We start from the raw sequence: 18,822 nt of genomic DNA on the forward strand, positions 1-18,822 counted from the left end.
GTGTCTCGCACAAAATCCACGAAACAGAATTGTTTAATATAAGTCTAATATTTGGGTTCTTGCTATACGAAATGATGAGCTGCATTACGGGCGTCTACCGATACCAAATGTTTGAGTAAATTTACTCGCTTTTTTAAAACCAGATTTCACGTTTACTACGTTAATACATTTTGCGTGTGGAACATACTTATAGACTTCCCGGAAAAAAAGGCGGTGCCCTATATGGAAATCCCAATCATTGTTTTTCACTTTTAAACTAGAAGTTGAAAAATGAAAACTGCTTTTTAATCCCTCATTGTAGTAATATTACAATATTAAATCGTAAAATTGAGTAGCAAAAGGATTAAAAGGATTAAAATGTTGTGAAATGCCCTTACAACCGAATATAACTACTTGTCACATTTTTTTAATCCTGGTTTTCGTTTCACGGCTTTTAATTGCTTTGTAGAAACAACTTTCGTAATATTTAAGCACTATCAACATTGAACGGATATCGGCACCGCAAACCGCCTGCCAGTTTCTTTCTAACTTGTTCTTTTTTTTCTGTACCGGTAGACGCTCGTAATGTGGAAATGATGCAATTATAATTTGAAATTTCCACAAATATGCAGAATTTGCTCACCAAATTGTGACTGACCAACATGAATTCACTGATTTTGGAATAAAATAATTCATGATCAAAAGCTTCGTGGTCTAAAAAATGAAATATACATTTCAAAAAGAACCAAAGCAAGTGTAAACAATGAGCATAGCTCGAGCTAGAGCTAGATTTCAACAAGACGACTCGGTAAGGTGCGATTGCACATAAGGTTCAGACCCCGCTCATCCACAATTTTGGATTGATTGTCTACCAAATGAGGAACATAGAAAAACCCAAAAATTCAAGTATTTTTAAAAAAATGGCGTATGAACGAAAAGAAAGTCTCCAAAGCAAATAACTGTGGCGGAGTAAAAAAGGCGCATTAGATTGATGAGATTTGCAAATATTAAAAAAAGCGAGTTAAGACGAACAGCAAAATCAAACAATAGCAACAAGAAAAATTAATTACATCAAAAACTTCATGTCCGTTTTAAAAACAAAACTTAAAAAAAAGTCAAAAAACCGTCAGTTAAAACTAATACTAAACAAAAATAACTTGTAATTCAACGGAAAAGATAAGGGAGTAGCCAATAAAAAGGCTTGGTAACAACTAAACAATAAAGAACAAAAACAGTAAAGTTGAAAAATTCGCTTGTTTTTTTTTTAAAACCATTAATTTGGAAATAATGAAAACCATTAGAAATCAAATAAAATATCCCATGGGTGTAAAATTACCAATGCTTCTATAGAAGGAATTAAGAGCTGGCGGTATTCAATTTTTTACGCGGTTACAAAAGCAACATATAGACAACAAACAAAAAGTCAAAAAAAAACTTGGCAGAAAACGCTTTCGAAATTGTAAAGCCATACTATGGCCAACAAAATGTGTTCAATTGCACTTTCTTCAACCACCAATAATGTATTATGTGACCTCTCATTAATGAAGTAAGGTAACAGGTAGACAAAAATGGAAAACAAAATGCAAAAATAAGTAACACTTTAAATTTTTTCGAAAAGAAATAATTCCAAAGACATGAACGCCATTAATCACAGAAAATAAATATTAGTGAGGTTCGTATATTTTTCCAAAAGAAGCCCATGAGAATGGAAATTATCCAGAATATGTCGTATTTTTTCAAAAAGAACGTCAAACATGACAAAAATCAAAATTTAATTTATTTTTTTTTCGTGTCGAAGCCAGTAAAGTAAATGAACTTTCAAAAACATTAGATTGTGTGACAATTATCCCCTTTTGAAACCTTCCTTTGACAACAATAATGTCATAATTGGCCTGTAATTAACCAGACTAGATAACAACCAGACAATGAAAAGAAAAAAAATTACGAAATTAAAAAGTGTTTTTTTTTATTTTGGAAAACATTTGTTTTCAGAGCCATGAAAGCTATCAGCTACCTACTAAAATCAGAAAATCGTCTCATCTATCTTTCCATGAAAAGACAATTAAACGGGGTCATTGTACTGTAAATTTTCATACGAAAAAAAAAGAGAAAGTAAACACGGCAGTAAAAGACAATTTAAAAAAAATCAACTAAATTATTTGAGAAAGTAGTGTCGAAAACCATTATCTATATCTTCAAGCATCAATTGTGTCTTAGTTTGAAAGCCAATACTGTGATATATGAACTGTCAATAACGTGATAATGTGGCAAATCTAGAAAAGGTGAAAAATGGGCAAATACCTAAAAAATAAGAAAATTTGAAAACTAGTTGTATTATACTAGTTGTATCAAAGCCAGTAGCCATAACTTAAGGCGTGAAACCGCAATATAGATTGAATTTGATTCCAATAGAAAGAAGAAGCATTCTTTCTTTGCGGACAATAAGCTACAAGTTGACCAAAGAAAGAGAACATAGAGGCAAAGTTCAATAAGTCATTAACTATTTGAAAGTCAAATAATTTAAAAGTCAAAACGACCATAAGCTTTCAAGTAATCAACTAGATACAATAATGTGGAGCTAATTAGGAACCCAATTGGAACTATCATTAGTGAGCTTTTTTTGAAATGTTCTGTTATTTGATTATTGTAAAAGAGATCGAATTTTTTTATAAAAAAGACCGACTGTTTACAATCCGAAATATTTTTGGATTATACCAGTCTAAGATTGGTCCAAAACTAGCCTTGCTAATGTTGTTTGTTCTCTAAGAACACTTAATCTTAATTTTTCGCATTGATTTTGATTTTTTAGATATTATAGATATTGATTTTTTGTTAGTTAAAAAATCAAAAATAGACGCTGCGTTTTCGATAATCAACAAATAAATTTAGCAAAAAACGACGAAGTTTTAATTACAGAGTACTCTCAACGGAATTTGATGTAAAAAAGCCCCCTTTTGAGTCTAAAAAAATTGTGTTAGTGGTGTTTGAGTCTGTACTTCCTGTAAATTTAATCAAAATGGACTAAAGAATCTTATTTCGTGCTGTTTTTGAAGAAAAAGTCTTAATTTTGAAATATTTAGCCAGATTTTTTGACAAAAAAAATAAAAATAGCCTACAACATTCTTTTAATTTTTTTTACAAATAAAAATCAACAGCACTTCAAAAAAATTAACAAATTTTATCAAAATTGGCGAAATTTTATTCAATAATTCCGGAAAAAGTGAATAAAATCTCGCCGGAATTCACCCTATTTTCTCAAATTTTAAACCTCGATAACTCCCTGTAAAAAACGAAAATTAAAAAAATCTTTTTAATTCCATATTCTAGGCTGGACAAGCTTTCGAATGATACCAGTCTCAACTCTCTAGGATGAATATATCGATCGGCCAAAATTGACTGAACAAAAAAAACCCGTTTGAGTATAGAGTTCCTTCCCCCTCAAGAGGGGCCGGAACAACTAATAAAATTGTCACTATATTTTCCATCAATCAGGAGAAAATTAAGCTCTAAAAAGTTCTTCGCACACTAAGTTGTGGGCTGAATTTGTGTTTCAACGGGCTGAAGTTAGAACCCAAAATACAAATTTTTGCCAAATTTTTTCAGACCATACAAAACGTAAGCAGCAATTATGTCAAAAATCAAACTAAACTGAATTGATTTTACAAATGAACATCCTCTAGCAATTTCAAATTTAGATTAAATGGGACAGCCAGTACCAGTTGAACTTCATAACTCAAGTTGGATTCGGCCAGGGCTCTCTGAAGGTCACCGGAGGGCGGCCTGGATGTTTCACTTATGTCTTCCCACCCCTTGGGAATCAACACGGTCGAGAAGTTAGGGCATTTAGCAGAGGAGGAATTCAGAACAAACTCACTTTCAGGTTCTTCCAAGCTCATGTCCTTTGTGGAGAGAAACCACAGCACTGCATTTATCCGGACAACACAGTGAATCGAGATATTTTTTAGGAAACTCTTTTCTCTATTTGGCTGTTCCAATTATTGGATTGGAGGACCAGTCAAATCCGTTTAATCAAATCTGGTTGCAATTACAACAATTACTAGTTACAATCAAAACTACGAAAAAAACAATGCCGAAATTCTTCTCTAGGATCAGACTATATTTTTGCGTTGTTCGTTTTACGCCAAATTTTTTACATGACGAATGGCAAGAAATAAGGCGCGAAAATGGTCTACATAGCTACAATAAGATGTAAGTTATGCAAGAGTTGTAATTGCACCATTGAAAATAATAACACACGGTAATCATCACCATATTGAAGTCCTTTAACAACTCGGCTTCGCCAAAGATTTTGATAACTTCTAGGTGGCGATAAACACCGCGTGGTATTATTTGTTATTACCTAGCAATTACTTCATGACGATACACGCAACGATATTTGGTTCCTTTGATATTTGGCCTTAAACGTATTTTTTGTATATAAGAATGTAAGGTGTTATAATTTGTCATCTTTCATCTTTGTGAAAAATTAATTAATTTTTTTTTCAAACTACTCCATTTATCTAGCCACAACATTCATTGGAAATTCATTTCGACTGAATAATAGGGATACCCCATCCGCAAAAGAAATCTAATGAAGATCGAATTGAGTTAAATCACCGAGTAAAAACATTACGCCGCAGAGTAAAATTCGCTCGAAAATTAGATACATAAAATGAGCAAAAGTAGGAGACATCTTTTGTATCTTATTTTTCGGAAAAAGGGTTTGCACCATTTTTGCGAAATATAAATGCTTTAAAATTGTATAATAGGTGACCAGTCTTGTAGCACGCTTCCGCTCATTTTTGGTATCTATTATTCGCATTAAAAATTTCTCTAATCCTCAACTAAGACGAATTAAAAGCCCGCATTTTGAGCATGCAAAAGTGATTTAATACTTTGTAATATGCACTTAATTAAGATTTTGGTGAAGTTTTTAAAGCTTTAAAGTCATTTATATACAAACAATTTTAAAGACAAACTAAAAAAGCCGAGCCATCGATTTTATCAGTTTCTGACCATTTTCTATAGCTTTAGTGGTCCTGTAGGTCCACTCTAACAACCAGTTTCATAAAAGTCGGATTGTTTTTCCTCTAGACTTTGAAATTTAGAAGACATGGGTATACTTTGCCTTTAATAATTCAGCCTTTCTTTTGAAAATATCTCACTTGCTTGTTTTTTTTGGTTCTTTGGCGGTCAGAACCTGGTAGTTACCACTAGTAGACGTATCTAAATCTAAAAAGGACAACAGTTTCTACTATAGCGGGTCCTGGAAAACAACAGTGGTCTTTCGTGTTCAAAAATTCTGCCTCCGAAAACGTCATCTACTTTTACAAGCTTCTTTTTCAAATTTTTCATGTTCGTAGGCTTTATTTCGTTTCTACCAAATATATAGTGTGTTGTGATGTGCCTAAACAGCCAGAAATTTAGAGTTTTTTTTTAAAAAAAAGAATCGTGAAAGTTTTATTTTTTTTTAATTTTTTTTTGGGAAAAAAATCTATCACATCTAAGTTCGGCTGCCGGTAGCAAAATTTGTTAGCTTCTGACCATTTTCTGTCGCTTTAAGGGTTCTGTATGTTCATTTTAACAACTTTGTTTTAAAAAAACTGGGAGCAAAATTTGTTATTCTAGATTTGCAAATTAGAAGACATTGGTATGCTTTGCCTCAAAAGTTTCAGCATCTTTTTTAAAAATTATCTAACTAATTTGATTGTTTTATGTTCTCTTGCGGTCAGGACAAGATAGTTACCAATAGTAGACTTATTTTATTCCAAGAAAACCACAGTTTCTACTTTAACGGGTCCAGGAGAAAAAAGGTTATCATTCGTGGTCACAGATTCTTGCTTTGATAGAGTCTTCTAACTTTATTTTAAAATGTATTTTTTTCCAATTGGGTCTCAGAGTTGACCAAACTTTACAGTAATCAATCTAGGAATCACACTTGATCTGTGGGCTCTAGTGCAAAATCATTTTTAGTGTAGCTTGTATAGAAAAAAAATGCAAAATGCGTCTGTTGGTGTGACTCCCTTTTCTTGCGTAGTTTTTAATGCAAAAATAAATTCTGGTATAGATCTAGTAGAAAAAAAGTTGGTCACTTAGTTTTTTCCTAATCACTGAGTTGCAAACTTTATTTTGAACGTCGGTTTTTTCAATCGGGTCTTAGACTTGTCAAAAGGTGAAGAAAATCAACGTAAGAGTGTCGCATTTTTTGTAGATTCTAGTGCAAAACAATTTTTGGTCCAGAGTTCTGTGCAATTTAACTTCTGGCACTGTAGACATTCGGCATTTCATTAGTTATTGAGTAGTTTAATTTTATTTTGGTTTATTGGTTTTATTTCAGTTAATTTTAGTTAAATCTTAGTTTAAAATTAGTTTAATTCTAATAACTATTAGATATCTGTTGTTCCATGATATAGGCAGGTATTATCTCAGGTATTATTTTACCTTAAAGTTCAAAAAAATTTTGAGGAATTTTTCAGAAATAAGTTGAATTTTTTTTTCTGTTTTTATTTCACTGAAAAATAAACTTAGTTTGCTAACTAGTTTAGCTTGTAATTGATTGAAGCAACATAAACAACCAAATTAAATGTTTTTTTTTTCGATGTCAAAAGATATTTTAGAATTAAAAAATGGTCATCTGATAATTGCATGTATTCTTTAGTAAATAATCGAAAATTCAGACTGGTATAATTAAGACAATTGTTTCATAATTCTCATTTCAACGCTTTGATAAGTAGTAATAAGGTAATAATGAGTATTAGTAGCAGAAATCACTTTTATGCTCAAAAACGCGCATTAAATTAGGCTGAATTGCGGATTATAGTCCGAGGTCGAGTTCCGTTGCGTGCGAAAAAGAGATACATAGCTTGTACTTTAAGTTCGCGGTTAAAATTTGGACACTTTTGCGAACACGGATTACGCAATTCCTTTAACTTTTGCCTGTGTTTGCTAAAGTAGCTATTTTTCGCAACATTGTTGCATTTTCAATGTATTGACATACGAAAAATGAACAAGAGATACACAGATCGGGCATATTTGCCCGTGACAATTTGGGTACACCTCTGCGGCGTAATGAATTGAAATAGACGAACTTCATAACAAACTAGTAAAATTCTCTACTTTTATTTGTTCTTATATTACCTATATAATATAAGATCAGATAAACTCGAAGGTTTTAATAGTTTGTGTACTTTAAAAACCTGGAAATCATAGAGAACTCTTTAATGCAATGAATAATCTTATCCGTGAACATAGTCAGCAATTTTTAGATCTCTGTGTTGTTGAACCATTTCCGTGCTTAGTTATCTACTGCTCCATTACCATCATTCGAACTACTTCTCTCGCTTATTCAGATTAAGACAGATTAGGTATCACCGTTGATCAAGCAGAGACAAAACTTCCTTTCTGCTCAACAGAAACTTTTGATATTTGCAAAGACGCAGATGTTTGCCACGATAGATGAAGCACAATTTAAGGGTACAAAAAAATACGTGATCTTAAAGTCTCTGCTTGATCCTCAAACAACATATCTCCTGGAGTCGAGAAGAAAAAGTCAGTTAAGGTCCGCGTCGGAAGTTGTTTTTGCCCCTTCATGGTACACTGGTGAAACAGCTGCTTTTGAGGTGACGATCACTTCAAGCCTGCTATCAGAAACTATTTGAAATGTGGCGTCAATGGCAATTTAATCTGCTCTTTATGTAGCTTAAGAACGTAATTTTGGTTTACATGGATTCACAAGGAGTCGCAATTTCAGCTGACAAAATATTTTAAGTGTCTCAAGGCCTTTCTGTTGCTTTCAAGAGACTCGTTCAATGTGTTCAAGTGTTGAAGTTAGAGGTATTGCAACAATGATTTCGTCAAGAACCTCATAAAAATCAATGTGATTTTATCATAGGCTCCATGATAAAGCAAAAATAATATGTATGTAACCCAGTGAGCAGGGAATGGGAACTTAAGATTAAAACCCAAAGATTGTGATCTCAACTATTGAAAACCGATGAGATATCATATTTTTCCTCGATGGCGGATCGAGGACAAGTAACCTTTTCTCATCGTCGAAATGAAGATTGGATCAAACCTGTACGTAATCAATGTTACATAGAATTATTGTTTACAATTTTTGATTTCATAATGCAAATAGTATTTTAAAATTGACCTGACCGCCTTGGTTAGCCAAATTGATTAACTGACCTACACAACTTTATAAACGTGTAAAATATAATAAGTCCAATTTTGCTCTGAAAATAGTGTTCTACACTGAAGGGAATTTTTTAACTAAAATTTTCATTGAAATATTACTCTAATTGCTTGTGTGATCGATTTCCAAAAGTGCAATTAAGAGGTCCCCGATAAATTTCAAATTTTGCACAACGAAGTTGAAAATGAAACATTTTATCTCAAAAAGACATTTATGTTCACTCTATCTTTTTTATCGACTTTTCCAGTACATACTAAGCCACCTAATACAAATAATTGATTCAATTTCACAGCTCTTAATCCGTCTCAAAATTTTGTGTAGTTTTTCTGAATTTTAATCCTTACAATAATCGAGGTCTTAGTTCAATTTTGTGCGCTGAAGAAATGTTTAAAAACTATACTTTTGTTTCAATCATTTGATAGCATAAAAATTAAAGTAGTAAAAACTGATTCTAAAAATTCTATCAGTTTCGTCAATCTACATGAACTTAGCTTTTGATAGTTTTTTTTCCAGAAATTGCCTGAAATACCACTTAACAGGAAGAAGCGTTTTTGTTGGTATGAATTTGTCTTTTGTCATTTCACCTCCATCTAGTTAAATTATGTGAGGAATGTGCGAATCAAGCAAGCTAGTGATCTCTCAGTAAGAAACTGATTGAAGGGGCCCATAAAACCAGCTGTCCTGGAAGTGCAGCAGTGTTCTCAAATGAGCTCAAACAGACTCTGTGGAAAAGGTTAAACGGTATTTGTAAGTTAACTAAAGCACAAAAAATTACGTTAATTTTTGCTAGAGCTGATTGAACCTTGCAAGCGGGAGCATTTACAACAGCGCATACTATTGATTTCTCGGACTGAACGGCAAGTCAATATCAGTACTGGGCACGTCTAATTGCAAGTCGTCCCAGGTCGAGGTGGCCAGACCGAATTGAGCTCTGATCAGACCATCTTCGAGCGCACACATGTTCTCGGTGCGCTCGAATTATATGGTCTGGAAAAGGCTTCGAGCGCACTTTTGTCTGGACAATGGTCTGGAACTTGCCTGACCAGAGGCCACTTTGGTCTGGGACGGTCTGATCAGAGGCAGTTTCAAGCGCACACTAGTCTGATCAGAGGCCGATTCGAGCGCACACTGGTCTGACCAGAGACCAAGTCGAGCGAAATTTTTTTCAAGTTTTTTTGTTTTTTTTTACTGACGTTTGTTTTCTCTGGTAAGAATCAACAATAAATTAGCATACTGATCAGGACTCTATCTGAAAATCTGATGCGTTTGATCAGAACTAAAGGGTTCCGCTGATAGCAACTGCTGGTCCCCTCAAAAAAAAATTTTGGATCAAAGTAGATCAAGAACTTTTTATGTAAAGCTGTCTAGATTCATTTATTCAGTTAAAAGCATAATAAAATGACATACTCAATAAATTCTTTTGAGCAATTTCTTTGGTTTTATTTTCTTTAGCAATAGTTTTAGGATTGGCTTTTCTTTAGTTGATTATAAGAGTGATAACATCGATTTTCATGAAATGAATATATTATAACCATTTTGAGAGATTTGTTCATGTTCAAAATCATTCTCTGATCAGACTATTATTAACGCACTTTAGTCTAAACAGAGGCAACTTCGAGAGCACTTTTGTCTGATCAGAGGTGATTTTGAGCGCACTTCAGTCTGATCAGAGGCGGATTCCAGCGCACAATAGTCTGATCAGGGCATGGCTTTCCAGCGCACAACAGTCTAATCAGAAGATGTTTTCGAGCGCACTTTAAGCGCACACGGAGGTTCGAGCGCATGATAGTCTAATCAGAGGACACTTCAGTCTGAGTCGGTGTGATCAGAGGTCGCTTTTGTCCGGGACGGTCTTATCAGAAGCCATTTTTGGTCTGGACGTCAACCTGGGTTATATCAGCGCTGTTTCAGAGCCATGATCATTTAATTAGAACAATTTTTTCCCATGTCAGTCTAAATGTTTGTCTTGCCAAGATGTATGTTCAAGTCTAAATGCAAGTCTTGGCCAATACGTTCAGGTCTAAATGCAAGTCTTGGCCAAGACGATCAAATGTAATTGCAAGTCGTGGCCAAGACTTGACAAGTCTAAAAAACGTCAAAAAATTGACTAAAAAAATAGCTGCTAAAGTTTGCGATGTATTTTGTTCCCCCCTCCCCGCTAAGTGGAAAAATTATTTTTTATGGCGCCCTTACAAATTTTTTACACAGTTACGTGCTATATAACAACACATTTTTTGTAACTAGGGGTCATAGCAGATTCCGGGCGAGTGATACCGGCCGTAGTGTTCTGAGTGGCCCTACCAAATTACTCGTTACCTTGTACTCATTCGTGAAGATTCGAGTGAAATTGACACACAACAAGTTCAAACCTTTAATTCAGTTAGGGCACACACTAGATCTACTCATATAACAATTTAATTCTGGAACTTTACTTTAACTCAACAAAAATTGCAAACGATAGAGCATGAACCAGTTTTCGGGGCAGAGTCTAACATCTTTATTATGTACCAAAACACTGAATCAATCGGACAGAGACCAGGCTCATTAGAACTGCTGTAACGTAGGCTTTAAAACCATTTATATATATATATATATATATATATATATATATATATATATATATTAAATTGTTATATGAGTAGATCTAGTATGTGCCCTAACTAAATTATTGGTTTGAACTAACTGTGTGTCAATTTCACTCGAATCTTCACGAATGCGTACAAGGTAACAAGTAATTTCGTAGAAACACTCAGATCAGTACGGCCGGTATCAGTCGCGTATATACATATACGTATATATATATATATATATATATATATATATATATATATATATATATATATATATATATATATATAAGTATTTATATACAAGTTTACTGTGACCATAGGTTTGCGAAATATTGACTCATATCGGTTCATGATACATGTGCTCGTTCGTTAAACTTTCAATGAAATAACAAACTGATTGCAAGCCCGGCTCTGTTACCAGCTGATACTTTGGTATTGGTGCCGTTACACGATCATTTTTACGCTGACTCCCTTCGTGCTGGGGTTGGTGTTGACTGTGGGGTTCATATTTGGGTTGATTTTGGGGCCCATAATTGGCCGAGGAACCATTTTTTTATGGTACTTTCCGCCATTGTACTATTCTTATTATGTAAAAAGGCAGAGTTTTGTTAAATTGGTGTTAAAACTGGCTGAAATGGCCCATTACTACCTGAAATGACCTATTGTGACCTACTGGGGTCGTACTGTACTGTCGTACTGTACTATACTGTTTGGTATTAATATTCAAGACCCCTGGAAATTGACTGAAAATTATCCTCGAAATCTAGGCACGTTACAAACGTTTTCGGAAAAAGAAATTTTCAACCAAAATTTTTCGAAATATTTGTTTTGACTCGGGAACTAACTTGCAAGTGTAATCCAAGTCCTGACAAAGACTTGTCAGATTTGTATACTTGTATTTAGACGTGCCTAGCACTGATATGTGTATGTAGACTTGCATTTAGACTGGGCCAGTACTGATCTTGAGTGGCAGTTCACTCCGGGTTAATATCTGATGTTGTCCTTCGCCTGTTTTTTTTTCGTTTTTACGAGATGTTGCTTTTGAAAACATTTTAGGGGAGAAATAGCTACAGACACGCTGTATTCAGCCGTAAGTGGTCAAACATTTTTACTTGTGCGTTCGGTACTGCAGGTCTTGTAGTTCTTTCAAGGTCCAAAGACGCGTATTAGCATCTCGTTATGTCTGAAAACAGAATGCAATATTATTATTTTGTTCCAGTACTCGCCTCTGAAAGCAATTTTCGTGAGTAATATCTGGTTCTGACGCCACTAGGACTTTTTTTACCGACTGGTGTTTCATTGCCGGAACGTTGGATCGCTTTTTTTCTTTTGAAAACAGAAAACTTGAGCTTAAAATTTTTTTGTCCGATTCTTTATCGCAAAAAGTATCAAAGATTAAATATATATTAAAAAGCACGATCAAATCATCCAGTCAATAGGTTTTCATGGAATAGTTGAAAACAAACTTTTTTAACGAATGAGGTGTTAATAAGTTCTTGCGAGATTAAAGTCCGGTCTTGACGAGGGGTCCAAGGAGTTGAAAGAGGACTACCTGTCCCAGCCATGATAATCCAGGGTTGACTGTTTTTTTTTGCTTGCATTGATTGCATAATTTGCCGATTACCACTAGTTTAAAAAATTTTGTAATACACAGATTAATCCCTGTCGGAGATAAATGATAAATCCGAGATAATCCGAGATAAATACTGTTGGAATCCCTGTCGGAAATAAATTATTTCTTTCCAATTGAGAACAACGCTAACAACGAAACTGCCTCCGATCAGACACGAGTACTCTCGAATGGTTTTCTGCGCGAGAAATGCGCTCGAACTCGCCGCTATTAAGACTCAAAAGCGCTCAAAGTGTTCTGCGATCAGAATGCGTTCAAACTGACCTCTGAGAAGTCGCAAGTGCCCAGAAAATTACTTCTGTTGAGACAAACGTGCGCTTTATGATCATACACAAATCGCTTGAAACTGTCAACCGTCTCTGATCTGACATGAATGCGCAACGGTTTAAATCTGATCAGATTCAAGTGTGCTCAAAATCGTATCTGATCAAAAAAATCTGTGTTCAGAATCGGTTTCAATTAGAACAAACTATGATTATTAAGCGTTTTAAGCATGTATATTAAGTGCATGTGTCAAGATCAGGAAAGTACGCGAGAGCTCAAATTTTGGTATATAGGTTGGTAGATTTCGCATTTTACAGTGTGCGAATACAAGCGACAAGTCTAATTGATTCCAATCTTTTGATCTCTTCACTTTTTTTCTGCACGTTTGATGTCGGTGGCTACCATTCTTTATAATTTCTTTTTCGGAAGAGAGTTTTCTTTTAATTGAGATTTTTATGAAATTTCTAAGTTGGATTAATTCATAACCCGAAAGGTAACAATTAAAAAATGGAATAATCAGTAAGCAAAACGTAAACACTGAGTTAAAAAAGTACTGGTATTAGAGACGCAATTTCGGCAAATAATCGCCGGTTTTGCAGTGCTATTGTCGCTAGAAGTCGCCTCATGGATTAGCGCCACAGAATGGCATTATTGTCAGTGATTTTAGCATTGTCTCCGATTTTCGGCAAATTTGCTAAAATACGAAAAACCAATGAGAACAACGCTAGCTGTGCCTAAATTTTGCAGTATCCTTGTAATATGTTCAAATAAAAAAGTTAGATTTTATGCAAAGTTATTGCAGAAATGTTAAATTAAACTGTAACAAATTTGCGTGCAAAAACTTTAAAACTTTGCATTTTTCCCAATTTTCTCTAAAAAAACTCACTTGCGCTCGAAATTAACTTTGATCAGACTTTGCTGATGCGCTCGATTCCACCTCTGATCAGATTGTCATGTTCTTGAAGCTGTTCCTGATCATACTAATGTGACTTCGTTTCCACCTCTGATGAAAATGTCCTGATCTGTTAAACTTTCTGATCAGAGTTAATTGCCCTAAAAAGTTCCTTTGTGACACACTTGCACTGTGTCAAGATCCACACTTTTCTAAGTGCTCTCGAAACCTTCAGCCGTGTCTGATCAGTTGAGGGTGCAATCTGGTCCAAGTCGAAGCAAACCCAAGTGCGTTCAAAGTTATTTCTGGTCAATAAAGGATTACATTATTGTCAAAACATTGGTTGGAGTCTTCACAATAAAACTGCTTCATTTATTTTCTATCCAAGTCAGTTTAATCTTCTGATTTTAAATTTGTTCAGTGCACATTCAAGACTATAAGCAAATATCTTGTTTCCCGTGTCGAGCGAGTTTTTATTCCTAAAAGAGGGTCTCATTGCATTTTGGGGGGTAATGAGGGGTACCCTTCATTGTCGCAGGCCGACAGCCTTGAGCACAAAACCTCTGTGTCCTGAGCCAGTTCGTCTCAGCCGTCATACCGCCGATCCTTGCCCAATACTAGCCATCCCATGCATATGAAATAGACATTTTATCCCCTCACTCTTACATCATTTTACCCCTCTAAAATTACCTGCTAATCTTATATCATTTTAGGGGATAACTTTCGGGTGTTAAGCTTAAAACTCGAACCATACTCCCCATTACCGCCTTATCTTTTATCCCCATTAACTCCTTACCTTAAATCTAAAACTTCTACCCTTACTACCCGTTACCCTCTATCTCACATCTCACATATTTTTGGGGGTGTTTTTTTGTGTATAAAGCGTAAAAATTTCCTCATACTCACCATTACCTCCATTATCTTACATGGTGATACCTGCCTAAACTTACTCCCTAATGTTACATCTTTTTGGGGGGTAATTTTTGAGGGTTATAATCTCAAAATTTCCCCCATTAACCCCCACTATTCCTAATCTTGCATCGTTTTACCCCCCGAAAGTTACCCCCGAATCTTACATCTTTTTGGGGAATAATTTTTGGGGGGTTAAATTTAACAATCCCCACCTTACTCCCCGTTACCTCCCTTATCTTACATCGTTTTACCTGCCTAAAATTAACATCCTAATGTTACATCGTTTTGGGGACTAGTTTTTGGGGGGTAAAATTTAACAATCTCCACCATGCTTCACATTACCCCCTAGTCTTACATCGTTTTATCCCCCTAAAATTACCCCCTATTTTTTTTGGGGGGGGGGGGGTAATTTCGACACGGGTTATTCACTTGCTTGTTTTTCAAAGTATGTAGAGAAATAACTGGTGACGTCGGGCAACACAGTTTTACTTTTTCAACGAAGCAAAGATTTAGCCAAAAGAAACATGCAGACGGTAAAGATTGCTGAAAGGTCAATTCGAAATGTTGAGTTCCTAAGTTGAAAGATCAAATCTTTCAATAATCTTTGCACTGAACACACTAATGTTAAATTGGTAATTAGGTGACATTCAAAATTACAGTATTAAATTTTACAGCCGATTGACCATCTGTTGTGATGCTGAATCTACTTCTCTTCTTACTTCTCCTCTTAGGTACATTATTTTAAAGAATTTTGAATTCATAGCAAAAAGTTTTAATTGTCATTATATTGGTATTCATTTTGACATCGGTTACCATTACTGCAACGGAACTTGATGTTGATGATATAAAACATACTAAAGCATGTTGTAACCATATTTTATGATTTCCTATCATCGTTATCAAATTTTGTTGCTTTTTGTTGCACTTGCAAGATCATGTTTTTATATAGCAAAAAACACACGTACAAAACATACGAATCGTTGTCAATGGGTATCAAGAAATGAGATCTTAGCGAAGTAAGCAGCAGAGATGAAGCATGGCATTGCAACACAAACTAACTGTAAAAAAGAACAACACCATTAAACAATGTTTAACAAAATTTTTAACAATTAAAAAATTCTAAGACTCAATCTGAATTATCGAAATTATCAAGAATTCTCAAAATTTATCAAAAAATTAGGAAAATTCAGCTCTCGTTAGCTTATGAACTCACAGCTGAGCATATTGTTCCGTTAAATGATATTTTTAAGGGTATGCAATCTCGATATGCACATCAAGCACTCATTATACTGAAGAAAGTGCCCGACTGGGACCTAAGAATCCCCTTAAAAAATGCGGAAGGAATCAAAATACCAGAAAAAAAATAAGAATGAAACGTTTGTTGAGAACCTTGGTTTGATATGTTTTCAAAATGCTAAAATGAACATCTTTGAGTTGTTAAATATTTAAACACTTTTTTCCAATTTTTGAATTGCGATAAAGTTATCTATAGATACTGCAAGGCATGTCATTAGAACCATTGAGTTAACAGTCATAGTAAATGATGTGACTAGATTAAATGATATTTTCAATATTGCTAAAGGTAGAAAATTTATGAATTAAATTCCTTGTTAATACGACATATTTTTGCTTTGTTAAAGAATTTTGGGCCCATATATGCCTGAACTTCGGTTCAATGTTGATAAATTCTAAACTTTAAATGTCAAAAGGCAGGAAAAATAGAGTCATTTGTATATTAGCAACAAAAGAGCAATTGTTATTGAAAAAAAATTGAATTAGTTTTCTTAGCATTAATACGGCAAGATAACAACTCATCTCATATCAACACCAATCTTGCCAAGATAAAATGTAGAGACAAGAATTAACGAGGACGAGCCAAATAAATTTCAGTTTGTTCCGTTACTGACCCAAAAATCAAAGAAAATTACGATCGAAATTTTCAACACGTAGATTTCGGTATAAGAACTCAAAGATTCAATTTTCTATTTTTTTTCAATTATTTTTTTTCTTGATCTTTTTCAATTGACCATTTAAATAACAGTTTAAATTCTTTCTGTTGTGTTGCTTGTGCTGCTTGATATAAGTAAAAATTTAACAACATGATTTAAGATTTCTGCGAATCATCTCAAGATTTTGCATGCAAAACTAATGGACGGAATTCGACCAGATCTTAGCAATATATTCTGAGAAATTTGGTTACATCAGTTTGTTGGTTGATTTATAAAAAATTGTCTGGTTCTGGTAAGGCGCACCAATTTTAACGTCACCGGTTCGAAGAATACTATATCTTTGCTTGTACAAAATCTTTTTTGATCAAACTTCTTTTCAAATTCCAAAAGGGATTCTATCGTTCGTTTATGTTAAAGTTAAGGAAATTTTTTTGATCAATTTGCATTGGGATGCAGAAAAATCACGTCTCGAGTCCTCCTACATTGACTGTTGAATTATAACTTCCAGATTCATCATTCCCAATAAATCTCGTATCACAAGTGTTGCCTCGATCAATTTATTTTTTATTCTTCTCAGTAAAATTTGGAACTAAAACCCCGAAAATTTGAAGGAAAATTTTAAAAGACACTAAGTTTCATTTGCATAGTGAGACAAAATAACATCTAATGAGAGTCTCAGAAATTAATCAATTGGTCTCATCTGAAAGATTTGTAACTTTAATTCAATTTCTAACTGTGATAAAAATCTAACTGTGAACTGATGTCTTCTTATCACAGTGCAATATACAAACGAGTCATCAAAAACTTCAAATAGGTGCCCACGAATCGAATGAATACTGAACAAAGTGTAATCTACATAGAGGTTCTACATGCTAAATGTCGTGGTTTACCTTTTCCCGAATTTATTTTGAACCTTGGAATTTGATAGACTCTGACCACCTGCTTTTTGCTTTTGAATTCCATAACAAGGTTATTATTTCATAAACAAAATGAAGGCCTGAGAATTGACAAAAAACAATTTTTTACAACCTTCTATATTCATGTTCAATATGGAAAACCTTTATTCTCTCTAAAACATGTTCAATATGGACAATCATTATTCTCTCTAAAACAGTAAGACAATTATATAAAAAAAAGACCATTGTTAATTTCCTCTGATACACATGAGAATAAAATGCAAATGATAAAAGACGCAATGTAAAGTTAAGAATATAACATTATGTAAAATTAAAAAATCATTAAAATATTTAGCTGAAAATTTGACCTTATATTAGTAAAAAATGGCCTAAAACGCGAGCAAAAAATGTTCTGAGAATTTTATATGTACTCCATAAAGATTTAAAAAAATTAAAATCTAATGTTTTCAATGTCATCTTTCATATCAGTTACTTTTGGGTCCTTGAAAAATTCTTTCCAAAAATATTCTTTCTTTCAGTTTTTTTAAGGAAGCTTTCGATGTTGTATTCAGTCTAATATTATAAAGCAGACTATTATAAATTGGAATTGTTTGTGCAAAAAAAGAATCAGTTTAAAACTGATTGTTCTTTCTTATTTCTAAATTTGTTATTTTACCTGTCATGTTGTTTTATTCTCATGGTAGAGAGAGGTTCAGTTTTATATGCTGGAAGATCGTTGCTGAGTAGGCGAAAAAATATTTTGAGCAATGATATTTCAAGAGAAAAGCGACTGGTAAAGTTTTAGTACGAAGTTTGAGATCTGTGGACCGATCGTGTTTTCTACTATTAAATATGGTTTTTATTCCCCCAATTTAATTGTTTTTCTAAAGTTGTGAGTAATGACTTTTGCAACCATATCAAAACTAAAGCGGAATAATGTAGATGACTTATTACTATTCATTGAGTAATAGGATTTTTGTTCTCTGGTAAATTTTTACTAAGTGTATTTAAAACGTCTATTCCACAAGCCAGTCTCTGAAGAATCTTTTTTACTTCTCCGTCAAATTTTAGTTTGCTATCAATAATTACGCCAAGATACTTCACACTATTTGATTCTGCTACTTTTTCATTTTCGACTTTCAGAACAGTATTTATTAAAATTCTTCCTGGTTCTGAACACAATATATTCTGTTTATTGTTTGTTCACCACTAACTAATACTTTGCAAAAAATTAATAATTTTTGAGATGTAATGTGCAGGTTTTGTTTTAGACAATATTTCATCAGTGTCGGATGTAAAAAGAAAAGAGTCATCTGCATACTGGACGACCTGCATACTGGACGAACCTTTTCTACAAACTTGCTAAATCGTTGACGTAAAATTTAATTAATAGAAGTCCTAAAATAGTACCTTGTGGAACTCCTTTTTTCACATTTATCCAATCTGATTCAATTCCATTCCGGACAACTCTTTGCGTTTTTTCACTCAAAGAATTCTCTTTTAAATTGGTAGCATTTTTGTAAAAACCTATTTTTT

At 33.8% G+C, this 18,822-nt stretch overlaps 1 protein-coding gene across 1 annotated transcript in view; it reads left to right on the top strand.

Annotated features, from left to right (window-relative positions):
• Positions 1–15,081: 15,081 nt before the first annotated feature.
• Positions 15,082–18,822, top strand: part of LOC142349056 (uncharacterized) — a 38,351-nt gene continuing 34,610 nt past the window's right edge. The window contains exon 1 of the mRNA XM_075400469.1: positions 15,082–15,172. Within this exon, the coding sequence (XP_075256584.1) occupies positions 15,136–15,172 (37 nt within the window). The 5' untranslated portion in view covers positions 15,082–15,135. The remainder of the gene's footprint in view (positions 15,173–18,822) is intronic.

This window comes from Convolutriloba macropyga, chromosome 11 (genome assembly GCF_964194025.1).
Source record: "Convolutriloba macropyga chromosome 11, txConMacr16.3, whole genome shotgun sequence".
In the NCBI taxonomy this organism is placed as follows: domain Eukaryota; kingdom Metazoa; phylum Xenacoelomorpha; order Acoela; family Convolutidae; genus Convolutriloba; species Convolutriloba macropyga.